An 18,135-nucleotide genomic window follows, 5' to 3' on the forward strand; every position below is an offset into this window, starting at 1 on the left:
CACGAATATGCGTCGTTGCAGCAGCTGCAGTTTGATCACTGGTCAAAACGCGCGGGGCAGTGGCGGAGTGGTACCGTCACTTGCCTTCGATGCATGTTGGCGCGGGTTCGCTACCCCGCCTCGAAGACCCGCCTCGGAAACCAGGTTAGTGCGTATGAATGTGTGCGGGTTTCTACGGTTGCCCTGAACTGCAAAATGCAAAAACTCAAAAGTGAACACATCTGCAAAAACAAAAAACACAACAACAAAAACAAAATGCCAATTAAAAAACACAACAACAAAAACAAAATGCCAATACAAAATACAAAAATAAAATGCCAATACAAAATGCCAATACAAAATACAAAAATAAAATGTCAATACAAAATACAAAAATAAAATGTCAATACAAAATGTCAATACAAAATACAAAAATAAAATGCCAATACAAAATGCCAATACAAAATACAAAAATAAAATGTCAATACAAAATGTCAATACAAAATACCAAAACAAAATGCAAAAAGAAAATGCAAAAATGAAAAAAGAAAATGCAAAAACAAAAAACAAAACAAAATGCAATTGCAAAAAAAAAAAAGAGACAAACAAACAAAATAAAATAAAACATTTTATTTTTTTAAACGAAAACGAAACAAAAAACTAAAATGTAATCGCAAAAGCAACTAGTCATGCGATTAAATAAGATTATAAATTTTAATTGCAATTAATCATATGACTTCACTACTTGACTCACGAGTAATCACAAATTTTACATGTTCTAAATGTACAATTAAAAAAATAATCTAGGTTTTCATACCAAATTTAAACTAATAGAAATAGCTCAAATACATTTTTGACGTCTATAACCGTCAATGGCAGTGAAATTAATTCTGGACAAAATATTAACTTTGACTTGACAAGTAGACATTTTGGCAAGGATCAAGCTCATTTATGCTAAGTCAAGGAAGACGACTTTTGCATTGATCGACGACACATCATTTACATTATTCACATTAGTGGGATCTCCACTTTTTTAGCAAAGGATGTACAAATGAAGTTTTCCATACTTGGGGAATTAATATGAAAACACATTTAGTTGCACCAGAATTTCAAAATCTTCTTTTAAGGCTGTGTTTCATGGAGCCGTTGTGCTTGCTTCATCAGGTTAAAGCTTCGTTGACATACAGCTACGCTTGTCACAGACATGTCATGGAGCTGTGTATGTGGCACGGCCATGATGTCATTTTTTTCAGTATATAACTGACCGAAACCATTGAACGTCACTCGTTGAGCTCACAGAATCTTCGAGTTCAACTAAACAGAGAAAATGAAGTTCATTGACCTCACGCTGCTGTGGACTGCGCTTGTCGTCCTAACGGGTAAACTTCAGTTTTTGCTCAAATTACTACTTTCATGATGTGTAATCTGTCTGTGCCCGAGACAGGAACTGCGGTCACAAACTGAGTCATGTGGTAACCGCTATCGGTGGTGGGGTAGCACCCTATTTTATTGCCCTCTATTGAGTACCCTAAAATGCAACATTGTGACTTACTTTTGCCCCTTCTGCTTTTCTGCTGTCAGGTTCAAGCACAGCACACAAATCGAGCGCTACCGCTTACCCGGGCGATACCCTCACCCTCATCACCAATCATCCCCGCCCACCTACCGGCGAGAAGCTGGGCTACATCAAATGGACCGTTAACGGGAAGAAGATTGTTACCTTCACCTCCGATGGTGGCGAAAGTAGGGCTGAAGATTATGTCGGCAGGATCGAATTGGACCACTACAACGGGAACCTGAAACTGGAAAATGCGCAGATGAGCGACGACGGGAACTACGTAGCTGAAATCAATTCCGTAGCAGAATATAACACGATGAAACGGGAGATAGCACAAAAAATGCTCAGGATGGACATCCGGGACTACGTGAATAGCATCAGAATTGCCAATGGTGCGGCAAATGTGACTGAGATCAACATCAATGTTTTTGGCACATTCAATGATGAAAATCCATTGGTGGCCCTTTATTAGCGATAGGTCAGTAATAAACGCACGCTGTTTATTATTATTACCACTAGAATCTACTGATGCTTCAATACTGTTCAGGACCCCATTCACAGTCATTTATTTGTAATGAGTTGCATTGTATCATTTACAAATTTTTGACTGGATGGTTATATACATGTGTCCTGTAGATTATTATTATTTTTTTACTTTTTCCATGCAATTTACACTCGTGTCATATTGTTCCAATAAAATGTGCCTTTTTTGAATAAATCTGTTAGTTCCACATTAAAAAGTGTCAAGCCACTTGACTCATTCACTGCCAATGACGGCTATAAACGTCAAAAAAATCATTTAAACTATTTCTATTGGTTTAACAGGAGTATAAAAACCTATTAAAAAAACTTTATTGTACATTTAGAACAGATATAAAATTTGTGATTAACCTTGAGTTAACTGGTGAAGTCATGCGATTAATTACAATTTAAAATTTGAACCGCCTGAAGCCCTGAAATCTTAATTTTTTTTGTCTTTTAATTCATTCACTGCCATTGACAGCTATAAAGGTCAAAAATAAATTTTAACTATTTCTATTAGTTTAAGATGTTTTTCCACTTTTGTTAACAAGAGTATGGAAACCTAGAATTTTTTTATTGTACGTTAATTAGAACAGATATAAAATTTGTGATATATTCATGTGTTAGCTAGTGAAGTCATGCGATTAATTACAATAAAAACATCGCTTGATGCCCCAATTTTTTTATGTTTTTTTTTAATGAATTGATGGCAGTGAATGAGTTAACAAAACACATTACATGTTTAGTTTCAGGTTAATTTGATAAACTGCTACATAAGAGCTTAGTGTTAAGGTTATACGGTGAACAGTTGCAGATTTGTCAAGATTTTGGGGTGGCCAACAAAACGATAGTGAGAGAAACTTTTGCTTCTTAAGATAAATGATCTTTATTCACAATACTTTGAAGATAAATTATTCTACACCTAAATAATTGTACTAATTTGTATCGTAGCATTAAAACAATTAGTAGTAGCACCTATTTTTTCCAAAATGCTCCCCTGTGGGCCGTGTCAATGAATGACAGGCCGCAAATGGCCCCCAGGCTGTAGTTTGGATACCACTGAACTAATGCATCCTTTCCTCTCCAGATCTACTCCCCCGGCACACATTTTTGCATCCCTTCCTTTACATTTAAATAAAATAAAATAAACTATTTGCCTCCCCTCCTTTGGTAACTAAGGCTGTTCCATAAATCACTTCTTCTTTGTTCTTAATCAAAATTGTTTGCAACCATTTACAGTCCATTTTTTTTATTTCGCCACGTTTGGCACATGAATGTGTTCTTCAACATGGCTAATATTCCCGTGAACACCGGCCCTTTAAGAAAACAAGGTCACGTGACGTATCATATGCCCCGGAAGTAGAGGATTGAGCGTGCTGTGTTGATGTGTTTACGTGCCACAAGCGGGCTACTCGAAAACACGCCGATCGCTCAATTTACGTAGGAGTTTCCCCCCCCTGTTGTTTTCCCCCCAACAACCGTGTCATTTTGGTATGTACTTATCGCCAGTGTTTTGCTAACTTGTGCAATTCGTGAGAACTATTGTGTAATTAGTCTGTTCCGTCCCGGGAGCTGTCTTTTGTGTCAAATATGAAGCGTCTGTTCATAGCTTCGTAATATTTCTTCGGCTAAAAATATCCTTATCGACAGTTTATGTCCGTTGTTTTCTGCTGCGGTTTATTTGTGGAGATTACATTACAATGAAGCAGGACGGTAATGTTGCCAGTGTGCCCGCATGCTTTATATCAAACCATGAGGGGTTTCTTGGAAACATTAAAAAGTTCATCCGAGACTTTGTGGTGACTGAAATAGACATCGATGGGCGGCAGGTGACTACGCAGGCTCCTCATTGCTCGGGCAAAACCAGTGGGAGCTCTAAACAGAATCAGAACCCTCACGGTTTGGAGGACGCTGACTTGTCAGCCGACTGCAGGTTCGATTTGACCATATCGAGCCCTGACAGCTTGGACTTGAGCATGGTCTTGGGTCAAGCGGTGAGCGAACAGCTGGAACAGTTTGTGGTGAGTCTCCGAGACGAGGTGGAGGAGGGTGAAAAGTCGGGCCACAAGGAGCTCTCCCTGGGCTCCTTCACCGACAAGTACCAGCGAGCCAACGTGCACCGGGCCGTCCGACACCGCTTCCCCTTCCTCATGACCGTCACCATCCAGCCCGAGATCAGGGTGAGGGAGGACCCGGACTACAGGGAGCTTTCCCAGCTGGTCACCGAGGAGGAGGCGGAGGACTTCTTTAGGTTCATCGACGCCAAGGTGCAGGACTCGTCCTACACGTTTCACCCCGACGACAACAAGGAGCACCGCACGGCCGTGCACCACTTCCTCAACCGCCGGTTCGGGAAACTGGTGGAGACCAAGAGCTTCAACGAACAGGAGAGGACGACCATCTCAGTGCGGCTGAGGGAGCGAGGCAGACCCAAGAAGAGGAGCGCCGAGGAACGCAGGGAAGAGGACGTCTACACAGGTGAACTGACAAAGCAACAATGGCTCACGTTTGTTGCTTGGTGCCTCACTTTGTTCTTTCCTCCAGCTTTCACTCTGTGTAAGGAAAACTTGGAGACTCTGGAGGCCATCAGCTACATGGCGGCAACACTCGGCGTGCTGCCGTCAGACTTCACTTACGCCGGTATCAAGGACAAGCGGGCAGTCACCTACCAATCCATGGTGGTCAAGAAGGTCTCGCCTCAACGGTAACGACACAGCTGGACGGGGAATATAGTTCTTGTGTGGGATACATCCCAGGTCCACCCACAATAGAGACAAATGCATAATTCGATAAAAACAACTAATTTATTTAATCTAAATTTAGATTATACTATTTTAAATTCTATAGATTGTAGATTTTAATATCTAAAATTTCGTTTAGCATCTATGTTTAAAAAACAACAACCTGATTACTGCTTCTGACTCAGTTATTGTTATTATTATATTATATTATTGTTTTCAAAGTAAAAGCAAAAAAAAAAACCTGATTACTGCTTCTGACTCAGTTATTGTTATTATTATATTATATTATTGTTTTCAAAGTAAAAGCAGATATTTGCAAAGTGTCAGTCTACTTTCATGAAAGACGACAGAATTTAGAGAATAATTACTGTTGAGAGCCCGATGAGGATTTGGACAGTCTTGTCAATCAATCCAAAATGGCTCTAAAAAGAGTATCAAAATAGTTGTGATTAACGCTACAGAACGTAGAATATTCAATTTTGAATCGCTACTGCCACCTGCTGACGAAAAATGAAACTGCACATACCCTTCGTCACATACACAACACGCACAAGACCTCACATCCTGCAAAAAGAGCGCGGGAAATTCGAACCCGAATCCAGTCTGAGAACTATTGGTCAGAGGCTTGCAGGAGTACCCTTTGTGAACAGCTAAGGTGTTAATCTACTAATTAGAAGACATTTCAGTCATAAATTGTCAAATAAAAAGGCTACTGTAAAGATATTTGGGGGGGGGGGGGGGGAACTTTAAATTTTTTTATTAGTTATTGATTAATCACTTAATTTTGATGCGACTATATTGAAGTTTACTGTAACACTGACATATAAAAATAAAAATAAAATTGTCAAACTAAAATCCAAAATGTTAAATCAAATCATAATTTTATGCAACAAAAGTCCACTAGCTTAATGCTAACATATAATATAAAACGCCATAGACAGGATAATGGAAATTAGCATATATGTTAATGAACTACTACTTTAACATGAAGGCACGCAAATCCGAAACGATAATTTAAAAATCTACCAGCGATGAACCGCGATATAGCAGGGCTTCAATGTAATGTCTATCTTGTTTCAAATTTGAAAAAAAAAAGTTTTCTCACCAGGTTGATGGAGAAGAAGGCGGAGTTTGAGAGGCGAGGGATGCGTCTTTCTCACATTCGCTCCGTGGCTGAGCCGCTGAAGTTGGGCCGGCTGCATGGAAACCACTTCGACCTGGTGGTTCGCAATTTGAGGTCGCACGGCACCAGGGAGGCACATTCGAGTGTCGAAACACGACATCGACTTGCTGGCTTGGTGGAGGAAGCGCTGGAGAATGTTAAGGTACGAGCATTTTGACAGGAACCTTCCTCGACTTGTTCACAGTGGATGTTGTTTGTTTTGTGTAGGTGAGAGGTTTCGTTAACTACTACGGGCCGCAGAGGTTCGGAACTGGTCAAAGCGTTCAGTCTGACATGGTTGGGCTGGCTTTACTCAAAGAAGACATGGTGAGTATTAAATACTGGCCATATAAATATATTATTATTTTCTATAACTGATTAATCATTTTGAGACCTTGTTTTATTTAAAATCGTCCAAATCTCCAGAATTTGAGCTTCTCAACCGTAAATATTCTTAGATTTCTGTCGTCTTCCATGAAAGAACACTGAATACATCTGCAAACATCTGCTGTAACTTTTAAATGATACTGAATTGAAATACAGTTATAATCCAAAATGTAAAAATATAACTCAAATAATTTAGCTTAAGTGAGACTATTCTAAAAAAGAAAACAACAACAACAAACCCTCCTGTCTTGCGTTCAGGTAAACGCAGTCCGTTTGTTCTTCAGTCCCGAAGACGGCGACGATCCTCCGAGCAAAGCGAAGAGACACTTCCTCCAGACTGGTGGCTCAAAACTCCTTCGCTAATCTCTCACTTGCTGCTCAAGCCGCAGAAATAAAATTTGCTTCCTAGGAAATATTTAATTACTGCCGTTTTTTTTTTAGTTTTGTAAATAGTACAAAGGATTTTTTTTTCTCTCCAGATAATGCGAAGGAGTCCTTGGCGTTAATGCCCGCGTCCAAAGCCAGGGAGCGGCTCATGCTCCGTGCCCTGAACCGGTACGGCACCGGTCCGGATGGTTGCGCCAAAGCCTGGCTCAGCCTGCCGCATGGCATGAGAGTCTTCTATCCGCACGCCTACTGTAGCAGGTCAGCTGCAAGAAACGCTATTAGATGACCTTGACCTGCGGAGTGTTGTTAAGCCATCTGTTTTTTATAATTACGCAGAGTTTGGAATGAGGCAGTCGCACACAGGTTGGCTACGCTGGGTCACCACGTACGAAAGGGAGACCTGGTGTGGATGCAGGAAGCCGAGAAAACGGACGACTGCGGAGAAGGCAGGGCGGCTCAGGTAACGTGGCGTGCGCAGCGCGAGCCCGAAGGCACTTGGATGTCAATTTCAGTCGACAGTATTTAAAATGTGAGGAGAATTAGCTCTGAGCTTCAGGCTCTGCTGCCTTTTCTCAGATCCATGTGGTGACAGAACAAGAAGAGCAACAGGGAGTCTACGCTTTCGCTCAGGTATGGCGCCGAGACCACATTTTGTACTTTTGAATTCAAATCATGCCAACTCATGTTTGCAGGTGTTGCTCCCGATGCCGGGAAACACGGTGAAGTACCCCGAGAACGCCATGGGGACGTGGTACCGGGAGAGACTAGCCAGAGACGGCCTGGACAACTGCCGCTTCCGAGTTGGCGGCCTCAAGCTGAACCTGCCGGGTTGCTACCGCCCCCTACTGGCCAACCTGTGCAACCTTAGCTACCAGCTCCAGACCAGTGAGGAAGGAGGAGGAGAGGCAACGGGAACCAGCAGCAGAAAAAGCGAAGGACACTCAAAGGCGGCAATGGAGGATGGCAAGTGCGAATCGCTGACGCTCACCTTGAACTTTGACCTGGAATCCTCATGCTATGCCACCATCTGCCTCAGAGAGATCATGAAGTGTGATCTTTAGATGTTGTTTGCACACTGGATGGACCTTGTGAAGGGCATCACACACTAGTTTGTACTCTTGTGGTCGTAGCTCAGTATTTTGGTTGGTATTTGTGTAGTTGTGTGAGTATTTTGTGGCATAAATGAGAAATATAGACATTAAAAAGATACTTCGTTCATGTAACAACAAATATTGACATTTTTACAGCATGTTTTTTGCATTGGTGAAATAGTCTCGTTTGAGTCAGCGCATTCTCATACTGCTGAGTCAATGGCAAATTAATCAGACTTTCATTAGAATGACAGTGGAATAAAAAAGGACCACCAAGATTATTAAAATGTTAGATTTTTCATTATAGTTAGTTTTTATTTCATTTTGACTTTATTTTTTAAAATTCAGTTAGTTTTATTTAGCTTTAGTTATTTTTCAAAAAATGCTTAAGTTTAGTTTAATATGCCGTATATACACGCACACACACACACATATATATGTATTTAAACATAGAGTATAAAAAAGGCCACTAAGTATGATGTAATCAAGTAAAGTAATCTCGTTCTCAAACGACTGTTTGACCTTCCACCTTCTGTACGGAAGTACACCAATACTAAAATAAATACATCTAAAATGAACCACAAAAGCTCATGTATAATATTAATTGCCAAAACAAAAACTAAGTAAAGTTAATTTTAGCTTTAAAAAAAGAGGAAAAAAAGGATAGTGTTTTTACCTTATGAAAATAGTTTTTCTATTTTTTTGTTTTTATTCATCTTAGTTTTTTTTTTTTGTTAACTATAATAAGGTTATTATTCATCTTGGTGAACACCCAAATATATCAAAACATGTTAGTGGTGAAAAAGACAAGTAACTAATTCATAAGATGCAAATGTTATCTAACTTAAAGCAAGTAGCCATGAAATGGGCAAAATATTCTATTTTATTGTTATTAATTACAGTAAAAACATTGCGTCACTTCTCACCTGTTTGCTGGGTTTGGCCATGTGACGTTCACAAGCTGAGCACTGATGTCACTTTCAGTCAGCAGCAAATGACCGTACAAAGCAAAATGGCCGCCCCTTAGAGAAGGATAAAAACAAGGTGATTCTGCTACTTAATTTGTCTTAAAGTGGGCATGCATAGAACATTTTTTGTAAAGAAAATTGTGTCCTTAAGCTACTTATCAACGACATCAAATACATTCTCAAACGGCTTTCCATATACCATTAACTTTTTAGTTAGCCGTACAATTAGCTCTTTCCCACTAGATGGCGGCAACTGACTTAATGTTCGTAACAAGCTCCTCATGCTCGGCATCTTACGTTTTCTATACAGTACTCGCTTTGCCAATCAATGATCCCATCCCAGGTGACAAGAAGCCGGAGTTAGCCAACCCAGAGAACAAGCAAACCCCATCCAGGAAGGGCATGAGCCAAACTTGTTGACTGCCGCCATGATGACTCTCTGCGTGTGTGTGTGCTGGCACTGACCGTGATCTCTCGTTCTTAGAGAGAAAACAGCCTCCGACACGGGGCGAAAAGGTTAATGAGTCCACCCTTAAATCTTTTACGTTTACGAGACATTTAAAGAGACGCTCTGACTTATAATGATGCGTGCAACCCTTGCTGAGATGACTCCTGGGAGGCCGCTCTCAATCAAAAACTCAGCCTCTCCTGTGACTAATTTCTGGAATTTTGATGAGTGTGTAAAGCGCTAAAAACATTTCCCTCCTCACTGCATCCCTTTAGGCTATATTTAATTCCTTCTACTGGAAGATCTTAATGGATGTTTTTGGTCCTAACATGCAGACTTGTCAACTTGTAAGATAAACTGCCACATTAAATCATTAGCAGACTTTTAATTTCAAATGCGATTGATATTAAAATATCACAAGAAAGAGGACAGAATAACTAAAAAGGCTTCTAACGTTTTCCGACCTGGATGCTGGAGTCTAAATTAAGATCTTAAAATTGTTTTTGCTTGAGGAGTCAAACGAGAATCTTGGCAGATGAAATGTGTGCGTGTGTTTTAAATGTTCAGACAAGTGCTGGCTCAATAATTCGGTCGCCCCAGGTGGCGTGAAGGCGGGAAATAATCGCGCATCTCGAGCCTCTCGACAATCTTATTACACTCTTTTGGTGAACATTACTTCCAGATGTCTCGACTTGACTTGCTATTTATATAAACGCGCACGAGTAGAAGACAACAGCGAGGCCAAACGTGGAGAATTTGTACTTGTACTTTGACATTCATCTTCCAACTGGAAGGTCATTGTGCAGAACTGTAATCTACTGTGCTCATGAAACGGCGTCTGGCCAAGCCATTCCCATCCCGGGCCGTCCGCGGATAAATATCGGCCCACTTCCACAGTGACGCATTCACCGCCGGTCTTGAAAAACCAGCAAAAGGAAGTTGAGGGTTATGAAAGACATTTACCATGCTTGTGCACGGATATTATCCTAACGAAAGATACTTGGCTCCGAAAGGCGGCCTTCCCTTCGGAGATTTAACAAAACACATTTTTTCAATCCGTTTTTTCATGTGACCATTGACTAATAGTTCCCCGGAAAGGAACACTTCCTTAACCAATTAATAAAAGATGAGCTTCTAAGTACGTTATAATGCTGTGTTGAATATACAGTATGCACTCAATTGAGAGACTTTCTCATGATTGGACATACCAAAAATGTGTTTGCAAGAAGAAGTTTGTTTTCATTATGTGTCAAAGTGCGTCCAGACGTGACAGGGCGACGTGTACAAAAACAAAGAGGCGTAGTGACGTGTCGCAAAAAGGGCTTATATGGCGAAGCCTGATGGGTCTTCAAACGGCGTCCCTATTTTCTTAGCCAATGTAGGCCAAATAAATAACCAAAAATCTGTCTGGAACAGCAAAAAATTTGAACGTTGTGATGAAGGAAACAGTGTGTTAGGGTTAGTCTAATGTACTGAGGGCGTAAGAGGTCATTAGAGCTGCACCATAAAACAAAAAATATGCAGCATCCAATATGTAAAGATTCATTTTGTCTTCCATTTTTTTTCAGACTTTGTTTTTCATACGTTCTGTCAAAATTTTGACATTTTTGGCAATTTTATTGGCATGTTATGGTCATTTCCTGCATCTCGTCATCTTCTTTTTAGACATTATATGGTTATTTTTTGACATTTTGTTCTGCCTTTTTTGCCATGAGTTTTTTGACATTTTGGGCAATTTTGTGGACATTTTATGGTAATTGTCGGGATTTCCTCTTTTGTTTTTGGACATTTTATGGTTGCTTTTCAACAATCTCTTTCCGGCCTTTTCTTAAATCAATATATATATTTTCGGACTTTTTTTTGTGTGACAATTATGTGGACATTTAATGGTAATTTTTGGGAAATCTTCTTTTTGTTTTTGGACATTTTATAACTACTTTTTAAACTTTTTTTCCTGCCTTTTAAAGAAATAAATATTCTGACTTTTGGCAATTCTAGACACATTTTATGGTATATTTTTTTAAATTTCTTCTTTTGTTTTTGGACATTTTATGGTTATTTTTTTTATGTTTTATTTTCTGGATCATTTTTTTTGTTAAATTCTCTAACATTTTTGGCAATTTCATGGACATTTTATGGTAACTTTCTGCTTTTCCACTTCCTTTTTGGACATTTTTAGGTAATAAAAAAAAAAACTATGTACCTTTCATCTCTTTTTCTGACAACTTAAAAATTTGGACTCTGACATTTTTTAAATATTTAATTATTCATTTTAAATACATCTATAAATCATTAATTCAATTAAAGAATATTTAATCTAAAAAAACAAAATTTTAAAAAAAAATTCAGAGATCAATATAAAACATAAAAAAGCGGTCCCTAGCTTCTGTGTGATGCTGTAGACAAGCACACATAAGTTGCTTGTGCATATTCTCATTCATCCAGGTCATTTCTTTCTCAGGGCATTGAATGGATCGCAACTGGACTGACTCTTCCGGGAAGGCTTCATCAGTTCATGCAACAACGCCACGTAAGTGATCTCCGTTGACGTTTGTGTGGCTCGGGTGCCACATGTGAGAGGCCCACATGTGGCACCACCACTGTTGACCTGAAAACTGCGGCCCGTCTATTGACGAGCCTACAGCTTTGTGGCGGAAAAAAAGCACTACGGCCGTGCATCAGATGAGATTGATTTCAGAATGGAAAGCCATTTGAGCACTCGTAGAACAACTCCAGCAAGTGGAGAAAAGTGGAGCTATGATGAACAACTGGCCTATGAAAATGACCCTCATCCAGGTGGTCATAAGGGAACCCAGGACAACATTATGGTGGCAGTGTGATGGTCTGGGGCTGCTTTGCTAATTCAGGACCTGGACGATTTGCTGTGATTGATGCAAAAAGTCCCGAGTGAGAATGTTTAGCCATCAGCTAGTCACCCCAAGCCGAAGTTTCTTCCAAAAGGTTGTTGAGGCTTTAGCACACATCTTCTTCTATCTTCTTCCATCCTTGCCACCATCCTCCCTACCTCACATCCATCAAGAGTCTTGAAGGTAAATTTGGTTTGGAGTCATCTAATTGCCTTGTTGACTCGAGCTCAGCTGTGCACGCGTGCGCACACGGACAGATCGGAATGAAAATGGGAAGCAGGCCTCTATCGGGGGCAGCTGCGCCGAAAGGTCCGCGGCGCCCTGGGAGGAGAAGGAGCTGTCCCCCCGCGGTGATTGATGGAACCACTTCCTGCCCTGCGAGACTCGTCTAAGGAGCTCAGAGGGAACTTGTTATCCTCCGATGACCAACTTACGAAACAATGTGTTAGCATATGGCCCCGCTGCTATCTCTGTGAAGAGCAAATTAGCTCCGTCTCGACTTGCAAGGTTATCGGAGATGTCGGTCTGCTGGATTTGATTACGCAAAGGCTGCAATAGCATTACAGGTAATGCTAGCCTCTTAGCATTTACATAATTACATTGCAGCACTGACAATAATTAGCAATGGAAAGACAATGTTGATGCAAGGCTTTTTTTTCCTTTGCAATTTGTAATTTTGTCATACAGAGACTTGTCCTCAGAGTGATGAATGAGCTGGCGATGATTCTGACTGACTTGGGCCGACAGATGGGGTACACTCTGGAATAGTTTATTTTAAAATAAGGTGTATGCATAAGAGGGTTGTAGTAGTTCGGGAATCTTCATTATAGCTTTGATTTCATTTTGACTTAGTTTTTTTGAAATGCAATTACTTGTTAAACTCTTCATTTTTACTTTAGTTTGCATTTGTTTTAGTATTCGTTTTGTTTGTTTTTCTAAATATATGGAGTATTTGTTAAGTAAACTACAGTTTCCAAACGACTGTTTGACCTTCCTTCTTCTGTATGGACCTACAGTAGCACCGATATAAATACATCTAAATCTAGACATTTGCAATTTCTGCAGAAATTGCGCGTGAAAGCGAAAAAGCTGAATAAAAAACATTGAAGCATGCAGAATCATTTGGAATGATTTGGAATGACATGGAATTAGCTGAATATGTTCAAGTTGTAATTGTTTGAATTAATTGGTCAATAATACAGTATGTGGAAACTGGGGGCAAATATGTAAATATATTGAATTTAGGATTTCAGAAAATTTCGTTAATTTTGTGAGTGGGAGTAATAAACGAGATGGCCGCTTGAATGATCTGCACATGTTGAAGTTGGAAAAGTTAAATTGGTCAAGAAATGTTGAGGGAGGAGTAAGTAATGTAGATTATGTCCTAATATGGGAATTTTGGGGGTAAAAAGAAGAATTTTTTTGGGGTTATGTGCAAAATTTTGGCATGTTGAAAAATTGTTCATAAGGAAAAGTGAATAAGAAGAATGGTTTTAAATTCAAGCAAATCTGCCAATGGAAATGAATGGTAAATAATTATGTGGGGAATTTGGCCTCATTTGGAATGAATCGGGAATTATTAGACGACAAATGTTGAATTATGGGAAAATTAAGAATTTTTGAAACGGGAAAAAAAATAGAAGCCCCCATGGCGTGAATTTTTGGAATATGTTGAAGTTGCAATGATGTGAATCAGATGAATTATGTGGAAGAAGAAGCCAGTCCAAAAAAGTGGGAGGACTAAAAAAAATAAAAATAACTCATGTATGATATGAATGGACAAAGACAAAAACGAAGGACATTGTAGACGATGTCGATTCAGTTAACTTTCATTATTATTTCATTACAAGCAGGTGTTATCTCTTCTTTAGGAATTAAAATTCGCCCTCGTGCTTGTTTTAGCACAACCGTACATTATAGAACAACATAAGAAACGGGAAGTACAGTATTTACAGCATGAAGCATCTCACAGTCAGCGTTCCATATCCTCGAAACGCAAACGTTACAGTGCGTGCGTACGTGCTGTACATCGCATCTCGACACGATCAGAAACAGGGCACTCCCAAATCGCCCCAATTTCCTGCTGGATTACCTCTTTTCTGTCTATACGAGTCCTGGGGGAGGTATATCGGATGACACATTCCCACACTTACAGTCGGCCAACGGTCTGACTGACCGCACACACGTGCCTCGTTGTCTCTGTCAGGACCGGGCCAAATAGATATGGATGCAAACTATGCAGATAGTGCACATTGATGTGCCCGTGTGTGCGCGGGTTTGACACATGCTGGATATACTGGACAAGTGCCAGTGTTGCAAGTTACCTTCAAAATGTAACTTAATTACTTTACTGGTTACTTGACTTTAAATGTAACTTAGTTACTATAATGATACTAGAGTAGGAAAAGTGAAATTGTATGTTACATTGAAAAGATGCTAACAAACCTTTTTGCCAAAGAAAGTGCACGTTTGAGAATACCGTAAAAAAAATTTTTTTTTTTTAATGAAAGATAAAATGAAGGATTCTTTATGGATTTCACTTGAACAGGCTACCGGTACTTGATTTTTATAAACAAATAAAAACAAAACAGTCTTTCTAGACTTCAGTTAAGATGTATTTTTTTAGCCGGTCTGTTTTGACATATTTGATTGTTAATACGTCGAAACTTAACATTTGCATTGTTTATAAATAATGGACCTCATATAGTCACACAACCTTGTGGGTCTTTCTCGTTAAGCTTTAATGTGCTGTGATCCATGTTAAAAACATTTTTTTAATATGATGTACCGGTACTATTTTTGAAGCTCAATAACACGTTGTCATCTTGAAAACACAAATCTCTCTCCTTCCTCCATTATTATTTTTCGTGTGGTCAAAATGACATCACTCTTCCAGACGGGAATGCAAATTGTGAAGTCCCAGAGAATGCTGCTGTAAATGCCGTAGTTCCCGTTTCTTATGTTATTCTAATGTACGGTTTGCTGAGTGTTTTTTATGTACGAATAGAGTCTCTTCCTGAACTTTATTATTATTTAATGATTAGATACACTGTGATAGCATCTTAGAATAAAAGGCTATTGTAATGGCGTTAAAACAGATTTACACTGAATCTGAAACTAATCCAAGGCCGATGTGCATTAGGCTCATAGCGGGTTAAGGACACAATGTCCTCATTTCACGTGGGCTGGCCGCCATCGAGCAATGCGAGCATGCAGTTTCGTCATGAAACACCTCAAGAAGCACATCCACTGATTAAGCGCAGATCTGCGAGAAACAATAGACCGGATCCAAGAGAAAAAGAAAAAAAAAAGCAGACGGTTGTTAAAATAGCACCGGAGTTTTGGCTTGCGTTGGACAAAGTAGAGTCAAGGGGCTGCTTAGGATGCGTGTTACTGATATGCAGATGATTGAGTTGTGCAAGTCCTCAGGCGTGGAATTCATCTGGCTGTGCAAAAAAACATTAAGTGCAACCTCAGGGATGTGCGGAGGGAGAAAAAAAAATTTCTCCACATTTCGTCAGATCGGTGCCAACCCAAAATGGGACTCTGATTTCACATTTTCACCCCCACAAAAAAGTCTTATGATGTTTGTTTGTTTTTTTTCAAGGTGGTGGTCCATGTCGCTGGGTGGCTGGTCATTAGTGTCACAGGCCATCACCTTCAACCTGGATTAAATGCCCCTAAAGAGCCTGAGCAATGTCCCAGACTAAAATCCAGGCGACAGGATTTAATGAAATGCGTCTAAATTAGCGTGTGATAGTGCCTTAATGCCTCAGGCTTATATTTTCCTTCTCATTTTGGCCATGTGAACGACATGGCCGGCCAACACAAACTGGATCGGCTTGCGTCACTAATGGATGTTATTGTTGAGTAATGTGAGAATTCATTGCCAGGATTCTTGGTCTGGAGGAATGCTGGGACAAGCCCGGATCTTTACACCAAGAAAATAAAACGCTTTTACTGCTCAGATTTTCACTGTAATATATCCAAGTACAGTTCATTGCAGGATGTTCACACATTAGGCCACCTTCCTGTGCCCATCCCATGATTGAAAAATTCTGCAATAAACAGACTTGAGTGTTATAAATAGAACAAAGATTGAAGACCAATCGCACACAGAAGCATTATTATTATTATTTTTTAAAACCAGTGGTGCCAAACATACGGACCGCGGGCCGGATCAGGCCCACAAAGGGGTTTAATCCGGCCTGCGAGATGATTTTATAAAGTAAAAAAAAATAGTTAATTAATCAGTTGGCCACAATCAAAACATGTACATTCGTAATTACACAAGCAATCCTCAGATGAGCAATGCAACTTGTACATGGAGTTGCCCAGGATGTCATTATTGTACACACCACCTAAAGTTTCGGTTTGCTTAAAAAAAATAAAAATAAAATCATAGACCGACATAAATACGACACAAATTCAATTGCTGGCAACATAAACACACATGACAAGGATTACCGTCCTTATAACTTCATTAACTGCGCCACACAGTGCATTCTGGGTACAATATATATGCAAAACGGGTAGCTACAACACATCCGGAACTCATACAGGCAAAGTGTTGCTACGTTCCATTTGCATTCGTGTTATTTTTTGGAACAATATAATTACAGTTGAGCCCCGTAACGTAGGGCTAACCCAGAAAAAGCGAAAATCTGCATATAATTGACGGCAATTGTTTTTAAGTTATATACCATGATTTTACTGATCTGGCCCGCTTGGTAATATATTTTCCTCCATGTGGCCCTTGAGCTAATATGAGTTTGACACCCGTGTTTTAAACAGCCTATTTGGACTCCGCGGTCTTCCAAAGGAGGCCAAAACAAAGCTTTATCTTGGGATCCAAGAAGACTTGGCTCAAAGCGGCCGCCTCAGACAAAATGCAGGTTGATGCAAAGCTGATATATGATAAGTGGCACCCCCTCTCCAAAATACTTAGTGGCGGCTCAGGAGACACGTGAGAGAGCCCCTCTGCTCCGCCAGTGCGCATTCGCAAACCTCTGCGAAAATTCCCTTGCGGGGACCAATGGCGGCTTCGTCCACTTATGTAACACCGCGCTCGCTGATTCGATACGCTTTGCGCAGAAACCAAACACACGTTTCAGTATATGCCATCAGCACACACTGCACATGACTGCGCTACAGTTTGCTAGCACTTGATAAATTACCCTGGCACTACTGTAAATTTAACGCGCTTCTCAGTCAAAACAAACAACAGTCGTCCAGACGTTATTAGTTCTGGGGTAAAGCCCACTTCCTCCAATGGACCGTAGATATTAGGAAGTTTGAAACTGGAACTTTGGCAATAAAACAAGAGCTGACAGAAATCCCATCACCAAATTGAATGGATGAGGTTCTGCTGTCCACTGCACAGAGGAAGAGCATGTCATAACACATCGACGGAGTTGCACGCTAATAGCAACAATCTGCCCCCTCGTGCACTCCCGGCTGGCTCCGCACCATTCATACCCTGCAATTTTCCCGAGGACGGAAGGTTGCTTCCACGCAGGGGTCAAACATAAACACGGGGTCGCCGTTTGGTACACGGCGAGCGGGTTCACGAGGAGTTCAGGGGAAGCCAGGCATCATTTTGGCAATTAGCTCTGCGGCACCAGGCCCTCATCGTGCTTGAGACTTCGGCGCCTATTCGCGATATTAGTGGGAAAAATCGCTGCATAATTGGATTATGCACTTCTGGTTGCTTGATATGATCGGCAAGATATAATTCTGATGTTGCTTGTACTTTTAACAAAATTGTAAATAGCTAAATTTGCTAATATTCTTTCGTTAATACCCCCCCCCCCCCCAAAAAAAGAATTCTTAACAATAATATGTTATATGCAGCCCCACTAGTCTAAATACGTTATTCTGGTTAATATTGCGTTAGTGGAATATGAGTTAAGCTGTTTTAATCAATATCAGTCGGCCATTTTGCCACTTGCTTGTGGAGTGATAATGACATCACAGTTGCTCAGGTCTCAAGTAACAACCAATCACAGCTCAGCTTCAGGAAACA

The 18,135-nt window shown here is 40.2% G+C and overlaps 2 protein-coding genes across 2 annotated transcripts; both read left to right on the forward strand.

The window, feature by feature from the left end:
- Positions 1 to 1,165: 1,165 nt before the first annotated feature.
- Positions 1,166 to 2,178, forward strand: LOC147159305 (uncharacterized). The gene is made up of 2 exons (XM_086060147.1): positions 1,166 to 1,358; positions 1,561 to 2,178. Exons 1-2 carry the CDS (start codon positions 1,307 to 1,309, stop codon positions 2,007 to 2,009), a joined length of 501 nt encoding a protein of 166 aa, XP_085916273.1. The 5' UTR covers positions 1,166 to 1,306; the 3' UTR covers positions 2,010 to 2,178.
- Positions 2,179 to 3,429: 1,251 nt separating this feature from the next.
- Positions 3,430 to 8,134, forward strand: pus7l (pseudouridine synthase 7 like). Its single transcript, XM_086058077.1, has 9 exons — positions 3,430 to 4,537; positions 4,604 to 4,763; positions 5,909 to 6,125; positions 6,191 to 6,289; positions 6,608 to 6,689; positions 6,829 to 6,994; positions 7,073 to 7,196; positions 7,313 to 7,366; positions 7,429 to 8,134. The coding sequence occupies exons 1-9, from the start codon at positions 3,760 to 3,762 to the stop codon at positions 7,795 to 7,797; spliced, it is 2,049 nt and encodes a 682-aa protein (XP_085914203.1). The 5' UTR covers positions 3,430 to 3,759; the 3' UTR covers positions 7,798 to 8,134.
- The last annotated feature ends 10,001 nt before the right edge of the window (positions 8,135 to 18,135 follow it).

The sequence above is a fragment of the Leptonotus elevatus genome, chromosome 17, assembly GCF_054856555.1.
Source record: "Leptonotus elevatus isolate MCC_2025b chromosome 17, RoL_Lele_1.0, whole genome shotgun sequence".
Classification (NCBI taxonomy): Eukaryota; Metazoa; Chordata; class Actinopteri; order Syngnathiformes; family Syngnathidae; genus Leptonotus; species Leptonotus elevatus.

What these genes read in the sequence shown, in the direction of transcription:
- LOC147159305 (XM_086060147.1), top strand. Translation starts at nt 1,307, where the DNA reads ATGAAGTTCATTGACCTCACGCTGCTGTGGACTGCGCTTGTCGTCCTA. An exon ending in TGCGCTTGTCGTCCTAACGG is followed by an intron (nt 1,359 to 1,560) that starts GTAAACTTCAGT and finishes TTCTGCTGTCAG; the next exon opens with GTTCAAGCACAGCACACAAA.
- pus7l (XM_086058077.1), top strand. Translation starts at nt 3,760, where the DNA reads ATGAAGCAGGACGGTAATGTTGCCAGTGTGCCCGCATGCTTTATATCA. An exon ending in GAGACACTTCCTCCAGACTG is followed by an intron (nt 6,690 to 6,828) that starts GTGGCTCAAAAC and finishes TTTTCTCTCCAG; the next exon opens with ATAATGCGAAGGAGTCCTTG. An exon ending in GAGTCTACGCTTTCGCTCAG is followed by an intron (nt 7,367 to 7,428) that starts GTATGGCGCCGA and finishes TCATGTTTGCAG; the next exon opens with GTGTTGCTCCCGATGCCGGG.